Source organism: Brassica rapa, chromosome A02 (assembly GCF_000309985.2).
Source record: "Brassica rapa cultivar Chiifu-401-42 chromosome A02, CAAS_Brap_v3.01, whole genome shotgun sequence".
Taxonomy (NCBI): Eukaryota; Viridiplantae; Streptophyta; class Magnoliopsida; order Brassicales; family Brassicaceae; genus Brassica; species Brassica rapa.
Window position 1 is genome coordinate 11,198,890 of NC_024796.2, and position 9,659 is coordinate 11,208,548.

Genomic DNA, 9,659 nt, shown 5'->3' on the forward strand with positions numbered 1-9,659 from the left:
TAATATAAAAATATTTTCGTATTTGATTGACATCGCTATTGTTATGGAGAATGCTTAAAATAGGAATATATTTGGGAAAGTATATTCGTTTTGTATATTATCGACTTGTTTAAGTTAACTTTGATTAATTAATAATGATATAACTTATGATCTACATATTGATATTGTGAGGATTAATTGACTCGGCAATGACATGGAGTTGTAGCGATCAAAATTGGGGTTTTAATTCTTCATACCAACATAAACCAGAAAATTATCTAAACCGATATTAGATGTTTAAGTGTAATTCTGGAAAGCTATGCAGGAGTGTCTCTATTGACTCTATAGATTCAGTAGACAAAGATGAAAAGGTAGTATCATAATTGAATTCGATGTTGTATGTTTTAGAATTTAGAATGACAATAACGATGATTAAGATGGTTTTGTAATGTTCTGGTTTACTACTGTTTTTTAATTATATCTGTTAGTAACTATTTTAAATTATTGGTAAGATAGTGGTATGATGCTAATTATAATTGTATTGTCATTGGACGGTTTACTAATACAGAAAACGATGGTCTTGGTTTATTAAATAAATGAATACACTGAGTTTTACTCAGCGGCATAGAGTGGTAATTTTTGTGAAAAAATTAGGGTTGTATACAAAGTGTACTTCAGTCTTAATAGTTTAGATGCCTTCTTAAAAAAATATACATCAATTAAATACCGAATGGTTTTTGTTTAATATATTTAGTTTTCTTATAATTGATGCTTATTCATATATATGTTGTCGCAGTGTACGTTGGTGATGTAATAAATTAATAGAATAACTTACTAGTTCTTTTATATATTAAGATTAGTGAAATTTATTTTGAAATGGATGGAAAGGATATAAAATTATAAAGGAGTAGTGGAGTTAACCCCCACAAAAGAACAAAAGAATAAAAGATGGGAAAAGCATAACACAGAATCAATGTGGTCTCCTTTATTTAGAAGAACCATTACACAGATTCCCATTTTAGATTTCAGCAGTTAAGCTCATAGGTTTATTGAAAAATATATATGCCATTCCATTTATAAATTATAAATATCTGATACATCCAATCTTTGAAGACATATCTCCTTTATTTTCCTCTTTGCAAGAATATATGCTTTTAAAATACATCAATGATGATGGACTCGACATATTTTATGAATGAATAGATAAAAATCTTTTAAAGTACAATTGTTCTTACACATACAAATCCATCTTGTTTATTTATTTTTAGATTTAAAAAGTGGGATACAAATTCATATTTTGTTATAAATATTTAAAACCATCTTGTGCGTGTGATTGTGTAATCTTCCACATGATATGTGGTCCATACCAAACATGAATATGCAAGGGGTTTTATCGACTCTATCTAGTACAATTTTTTTGCCAAATATCTAGAACAAATTAGGCTGTTAATAATCCATATTAAAAACGCATGTTTTTTAGAGTAATAAAAATCACTTATCATTTTCCCGATACCGACCGGATCAGCCGATAGGGCTTATCCAAAAAAAAAATCACTCATTAGTGGTTTTAAAGTTAAAAATCTGGTATCATTTACCTAATTTAGCAAATGGTCATCGTCATTTAGCGTAAGCACATACAATGTGAGAAAAGAAATAGAATATCTAAACGTAGACACAAATACAAGCTGTGCAATGTGAGAAAACATACTTTTTAACCTTCTCTGGCTAACTTAAGATCGAAAGCTGTGTGCAATGAAAAATGCAAGCACGGTATTTTTTTGCAAGAAAAAATAAAACAAAATACTAAAAGAAAAAAAAATACTCCATCCGTTTCTAAAAGATCTATATTCTAGAGAAAACTGTTGTTTCAAAAAGATACATATTTTATATTTTTAATGTAATTTTTATCAATTAATAATGAGAAATTGTAAAGTTCAAGAACATTAATTGCATTTCTTAAAATCTCATTGGTTTAAAAATATAGAAAATATAAAATTACAAAAAACTATGCATTTATAGCTAAGTTTTAATATGTTTTATTAAAAAGTATGAAAATTTTAAAACATAAATCTTTTAGGAACGGATGGAGTAGAAGTGTATTAGACAAATATTTTGAGCAACTTTAAAAGATTCGATTCCAAATGAAAGGGAAAGAGAATCTAGGAGCATTACATTTACAAAACCTATTTTGCCAACAAATACTTCTCTCATTCTCTCTGCTTCTTCTCCAAGCTTTCACCGTACTTATTCTCTTCCCGGTGGTCGTCTTAAACTTCCTGCTCTCCTGTAACAAGACAGAACATAAGTTAATATTTAATAATCAAGTTAATTACTTAATTCAAAAGGAATAATTCATGTTATTAGTTACTCTCATAAACCCGATAACAAATGTTCAGCGTTCATCTATCGATACTAGTTTAATAAGCCTAGTCAAGTTTAAACTACAGTGATGTTACTAGTTTAAAATTTTGACTGATACAGTGATACTTGGGTCACTTGACGAGGCTTATTAAACTACTTTGGTCAACTATTCTTATTTGCCTATATACAAATTTTTTATTAAACTACTTCAATAAAAACAGCTTTATAAATGGGAGTATCTATATGAAAGTGCGTGGGAGTATCTTAGCTTTCTATAGACATTAAGGCTCCGAATGGTGACTGCGGTTTAAGCGGTGCGGGACAAGCGGTTCAACTGCGGTACGATTTTAACAGTTATAAAAACATATAGATATATGATATATGTAAAGATTTTTGTTACTGTTAACTGTGGTGCGTAGCGGAGCGGTTGTAAACATTCAAATCCTATGACTATATATATATTCTTAAGGCCATGCGTGGAATTCATTGTAAACACTTGTATTTTATATCTATATGTGTGTACATTTATATTCTTAAGGCCATGTATGGAATTCATAGTAAACGCTTTTATTTTAAAAATAATCAACTGAGATCTTAAGGGGTATATATCTATATATATAACTAAGAAATGAGGTGAAGAAAAATGAGAGGGAAAGATGGTATTTAAAGCTTCCGTAAAGGAAAAATAAAGTTATTAAAAGAAGCCATCTTATAGAGTAATTAAAAACGAGACTGAATAAAGCTAGCAGACAGCCTTTTGCGAGCCTCTGTGATATGTCTTACCGAATCTGTGTTAGCTAAAAGAAACCAATTATATTTATATTTATTTATAGTAAAACTATTCTAGACGTACGTAATGTACATGGTGGCCAAAAAATTCGTATAAATAATCTGCATATAAACAGATACATCAACAACAAATAAGTTAATTAGCTTGCTTAGTATATTAATCCCACGACGTTGTTAATCCATCTCAGCAACATATTTATCATTAGCTATGCCATATATTGCTGAAACTAACAGCATACATAGACATGGAAGGATTTGTTGATTGGAAGAGATAACTGAAACAAGAAACCAGTAAAGAACCTGTTGTGTATAGGATCGGGTCCACGAGGAACTTTTCTTTTGCTTGCAACGTAGCTAAGATCACCATGTTTTGATCCATCAACAAGATCTTCTTTTACACCCTTAGCATGTATAATGGAATTGTTCATCGTTGCGGCAGTAGTAATCTCTTTTGTTTTGTCGACTTCGTTATTGTTTTGTAATACAAACACATCGATCATAAGAAGAGTGACGAAACCAACCATAAATAGTGTACGAAACAACAGCGGGAGACAAAGGGTTTGGAGATTTCGCATGGTTTCTCTCCTTGTAAGCTTTTTTGGGGTCCTATCTTCGTTGGTTTGTTGAAATAAGAACATAAATCAACATGGATCAAATTAGTAGGGGTTTATTCGATTTTCTTAAATTTAAACTATTGAGAACAAAGAAGAACGAGGAAAAACAAGAGAAAGAGAGTCTTATCACTTAGATGAGTTAGGATGGTTGGTGTTTTATAGGTTCGATGGTTTTTATTCTGTTTGGTATTGTTAACTTTACTCGAAACATTAGCATAGAGAGACAAATGATTTCTTGTATGAATCTTTATATTTTCCTGTGAGACGTTTTTTTAATGTTATCTTTAAGCATGAATCCGTATTTTTATGTCGACTTTTTTTAATCCCAAATCTTGATATGCCAGAGATATATTACACATTAAACACATTACTCTTATATTAGAGAATTTTTCTTTTTACAATTGAGAAAAGGAAAGAATGGTATATGGAACAGCTGGTATGAAACGTAACATGGATGGAATATATTTAGCAGCCTTAGCTTTATGTGCATGAGAAGGTTGGGGATACGTATGTAAGTATTTGAGTTTTTTAAATTTAATTCGTGTATTTTTTTTAATAACCCACATTATCCTGACCGTTATAGAATCAACTAATCCCGAAGGCCAGAAAAAGAAAACTGATTGCTTAATCCCCCACACAACAGAAATCGAACAAGAGTAGAAATTTCACGAAATTCACATAATCCTAAGAGCCTTGCTTTAATTAGCTAATCCTAGATGTATAAGGTTTTGATCTTCAAGCTCGGAATATATCTCTAGTATCATTATCTTTGGTAATGAAATTCACATACTTATCAAAAAAAAAAAAATCACGAAACCATTAGGCCAACCCCGGTTGTGTTCAAGAGCCGGTTGATTCGTATATTTTCACGCAGTTTTGTTTTATTCACAAAACTAAAACCATGATTAGCCCGGACTCTTAGGGTGGGGTTCTTAGCTTCGGCTAAGAACTGTTTCTTAACTTTTCTTAGTTAAAAGTTAAGAACCGGTTTTTAACCGAAAAGTATAAAAAAATAGAAAATAATAAAATGTCAAATTTTAAATTAAGAACTCGGGTTAATCATGCTCTAATATACTCATACGGTACTGCACGTGCCAAGGAGTTGCCTCGTACTTTTCTCACGTACAGTTCATCCCTTCCATATCCAAAACGTGAGCACAAAAGCCATCCACACCCTAATGTATATACTCCCTCTCTTCTATAATATAAGTACTTTTAGAGAAAATTTTATTTCCAAATATTAGTAATTTTAACGTTTCAATGCAATTTTTGCATTTATAGGATATTATATAACCAAATAAATTTTGTAGAGCTTTCTATAATTAGTTGAATTCATATATTAAATGATACTTTTTAAAATATAATATTTTTTAGTACTTTTTCTAAAACTAGTCACAACATATTTGAAACAAAAATCAATAACAATATTTTATAAGTAACTAAGAATTATAGACAAATACATATATTCAATTCATAATTTTAATTAATTGATTGGATACTCGTGTGTGCCTCAAAGTTTACACCTATACATAGGCTTTGATTGGTACAACTGATGACAAAATAGTAGCAATATGTTAAAAAGGATGTATACTAAGAAAGTTGTTATACTCTCGCAAATCTATTTAATAAAGTTATTTGTAGAGTAGTACATGATTCATATACAAAACTATTATAAAAAATTTATATATGATATATAATTTTTTTACTTCTAAATAATTAGATATATTTACATTTACAATAATAAATCATAATTAATTATATATTTAATTTATATTTTAAATGTAAAATAATGTTATTTATAAAAGTAAAATATATTGATTTATTTCGTTTTTTGAAAAATAAAATTTTTATTTTTGCATCCTAATATAATTTTTTGATATTATTAACCAAAAATATAATTTATTTATTTTAAAAGTTTTATATATTTTAAATGTAAATATCTATCAAAATTTTTATGAAAACATTGGATAGAAAACATTTGGAGAGCATTTGCATCTTCTATGTACTATTCTAGATACTTTTCTATTAATTATTGATTGGATAATAATGCCATGTTTATTGCAGAGTTCTTAGAATGAGGTTTTTAGCGTAATATAAGAACCGTTTCTTAAATTTAACTAAAAAAAACTAAAAACCGTCTCTTAAAACTCTTATTTACCTTAGTTCTTTCAGCCTTATATTCTTCACCATATCTCTTATGTATACATAGTAATTAAATACTATATGTTATTTCAAAAGGAAACATATTGTATATAACATATCAATTATAACAATATACATAATATATATATATTATAAAAGAAATTGATTCTTTGTTGCGCATTTTTCGGACGTGAAGACACCAATATAGACATCAGTCTAAGAGTTTTTCAGTTAAGAAAAACTTCGAATACTAATTTTTTGATCTGACGAAAAGTTAGCAATATTTTACACTAGCCAAACATATATGCGTTAGCCACCTAAACCATTCTTTATGTATCTTAAGTTAGATGCATATATTAAAGTATGCTGAAATAATGATGAGAATGACAAGATTGACTGGACACACGATTAAAAATTGTTCGTTGAGAATATATTTATATCAGTGTCACATAGCAGCCGTAATTTATTCCAGTATATATATATTAGAGTATCTCCAGCCATAGAATATCTTAAATGAAAAATTTAATGATAAAAGAATAACATTTTTATGTATTTTTAGTTTTTGTTTAAATTTAAATTTTTATTTAAATCTGATCATTTGCGGAATGACACTTGTCTCAAAAGATGTATACATGTCCTAAAAAATTGTTTTTGAAGAATCGATAGTTTCTTTATTTTGTACTATTTCATTTTTTTAATTTTTTTATTAACTTATAACTCCACTAGTTTACGGCCGTTAGACATGCTTTTATAGGCCCATAGTCAATAGAGCATATGGTACATAATTAATCTCATCGATCAAAGTTAATTGTAAATAAATCCCACTTCCACACTATCTTTCGTAAAGGGTAACTGTATAACTGTCCAGAGAATCTTATGCCATAGTGTCACTCAAAAGCTTCTGGTCGAAGTAACCAGAAATGGCATTTACATGTTCATTTTAGATAATATATAATCATAAACCATATATTAGTAAAAATAATTTGTGCACAAGCTTGGTTATGTAAAATGACCGTTTTCGTTTATAGCATTCCTATATATTCCTGGATTTTCTATTTGTGTGTGGACTTCAACATTGTCCAACAACGGCCAATTTGTTGAACTTTTTTAAGATCATCATGCACACGGTATAGACAAAACCATATTATGTATAATAACGGATTATTTTAATACTCGTCATAACATGTATGATATCTCTAGCTTAATCTCATATTAGGCTATCTTAATCTTGCAAAGCTTTGTACTCACTCTATGATCTTCTATCAAACTTGTAAAACTTTATATTGTCTTAAAAACCATATTGGTTACATTTATTTTAATGCAGCAAATTAGTTAAAAAAAACATTTATGATAAATAAGTTTGTAAAGTAACGAATAATTTCAAATTAGTTTCCACAAAACCAAATCTATTTCTCAAACCTTTTTCTTTGCAATGCAAAACCTTTTAACTATATTATTTATCTTTTTTCCCCTTACCGGGACAACATGTTCAACTTACAATAACAGCAGAAACATGTTAGCGTTGAGTTGAAATAAAAAACACACACAGGTGTTGCAAGATCAATCTAAAATAGAAACAAGTGGGATAAAAAAAGTCATTAGAATATCAGTATGTAAGCACTAAGCAGAGAGTGAGAAAATTGAATATAGCCGAACCAAGTCTAGAGGAACGAGCTAGGCATCAGAGTGGATGTGATTTTTCGGTTGGTTAAGACTCGCTAGTTTGCTGTGGATGATTTGTTTGATCTCAGAAGCATATAAACTTCCAAGGAAAAGATGGGCCTTGTATTGCATCATGAGGAGTGTAACAGAGAGTTAGCCGGGTCGGAGAAGTTTCATCGTCTTATATTGCACCAGAGGCAGAGAATGCTGTCGACTCCCGGTTGTTTGTTCGACGCCGTTTTCTCTCAAATTCTGAATGATGTTATAAACTCATGTTACGTACTTTAGCTGATTTCGTGCATTGTCTTTTTTTTCCAGCAAAAAATATCACGTAGTTAGGCTCAAGATCAAGCAATCAAACTCAAAGGTTTATAAAAGATGACATATTTTCAATGAAGTTGGCGTTCACTATAATAGAGATAAAGTACAATGGGCAATAAACAATTTGTTATATATGAACAAAGTAGTCCCAAGTATATAAATTCCCCTAAAGCTGTTGTTCTATACACACGAGAATGTCTCTTTCTTTTTAAAATAGACAATGATACAAATGTTGAAACTGTTTTTCTGAGTGAGCAGATGAAACCCTTTTGAATATATGTGTTGAAGATGTTTCTAACCCTTCTTGTGTTTGTGTGCAATGTTATTAACCGTTTAATAACACCTAAGAATGTATGGTATATTTTCGAAACATTTTAGTGAGGATTAACATTGCTTGATTAGGTTCAGTGTAGTGGATATTGGAACTAGAGAGACGAGTATCTGACTGTAGCTGAATTTTGTTTTGTGTTGAGTATTTGGGAATCTAAACTATCTATACTATTAAAGCAGAATCCATATTATAATTCTTATGATTCTGCCTCTGCTTTTCAATATATTTATAAGATAATGCCATTTCCTTTTTATGATTTTGAAAAATAAAGTTAACACTAAATAATTAACGAATAAACAACTACCATTTTAAACCAACGATTTCAGCAATCACACGTATAGTAAAGGCCCATCAAATCGATTCTAGGAGTACATAAATCAAAACCCATCCAATCTTTATTATACAAACCCGCCTACACTCTAAATGCAGAATCATAAAATACACAAACCCTACAAATAACGAAAACTAATTAAAAATCAACATTTGATAGTACAAATAATATTCCTGGGTTATATTTAAAAAGTTATAAATTAGCATCCAATAATATATATATTATAAATTGGCATTCGATTATATATTATTGCTTTTATATCACAATACTTATCATCCTAAAACATATAAAATAACTACTACACATATATAAAAAAAAAACACTTTTGATAAATACACATGTTATAAATATAATATGTTATATATTTTTGATAAAAAAGACAAATCTGTGCTTTGAAAGCACGGATCAAAATCTAGTAATACCTTTAATTTTTGGCTGACACCGATTGGGCCCATATCTTTTCTATCGATAAAACTATTATATACTCCCTCTATTCCTAAATATAAAATGTTTAGGTATAAACACGTTTATTAAAAAATCATCTTTTTATCTAGAAAACATCATTAGAACTATAAATGAATATTATTCAACTAACTACAAAATATATTATCAAATATGATTGGTTACACAGTTTTTTAATAAAGTAAAAAGTTACCTAGAAAATTGAAAACATCTTATATATTGGAACATCAAAATTCTTTAAAATATCCTACATTTAGGAACAGATGGAGTACAGTTTTGGGCTCTATCAACCAATACAATTGTTTTATAGCTATTTCATATTTCGGAGACTAAATAATATTGAACTTATTATAAGAGATTAACTTTATGCTACCTCTACCACTGTTCTAAAATGCGGTCACAGTGTCCGACTACAAGGTTCAGCCGTTCGTAGCTGTGGGGTTTTGTCCAAATCAGTTTATAAAATCAGGAAAAACAAATAGTAGACTGTAACTTCAAAGTTAGAAATGGTATTATACAGTTTAAAGCTTTCATATTAATGCATAAATCATTAAAAATGAGCGCTAAAACTTAAAACTGAGTTTTAATAAGCACAAATTGAATGCTGCCATGTCTAAATGTCTGTAATCGTGAAACCCTTTTGGAGAAGACAATAGAACTCCTTTTA

The 9,659-nt window shown here is 29.1% G+C and overlaps 1 protein-coding gene across 2 annotated transcripts; it reads right to left on the bottom strand.

Annotated features, from left to right (window-relative positions):
* Nucleotides 1-1,619: 1,619 nt before the first annotated feature.
* LOC103852622 (CLAVATA3/ESR (CLE)-related protein 26) lies at nt 1,620-5,447 on the bottom strand. 2 transcript variants are annotated; one of them, XM_033284189.1, is made up of 3 exons: nt 3,430-5,447; nt 3,194-3,231; nt 1,620-2,263 (listed from the first exon to the last, which is right to left on the bottom strand). In XM_033284189.1, the coding sequence occupies exons 1-3, from the start codon at nt 3,765-3,767 to the stop codon at nt 2,247-2,249; spliced, it is 393 nt and encodes a 130-aa protein (XP_033140080.1). In that variant the 5' UTR covers nt 3,768-5,447; the 3' UTR covers nt 1,620-2,246. The 2 variants fall into 2 exon arrangements, with proteins under 2 accessions (XP_033140080.1, XP_009127769.1); XM_009129521.3 differs by lacking the exon at nt 3,194-3,231 and having other exon boundaries at nt 1,622-2,263; nt 3,430-4,862.
* Nucleotides 5,448-9,659: the final 4,212 nt, after the last annotated feature.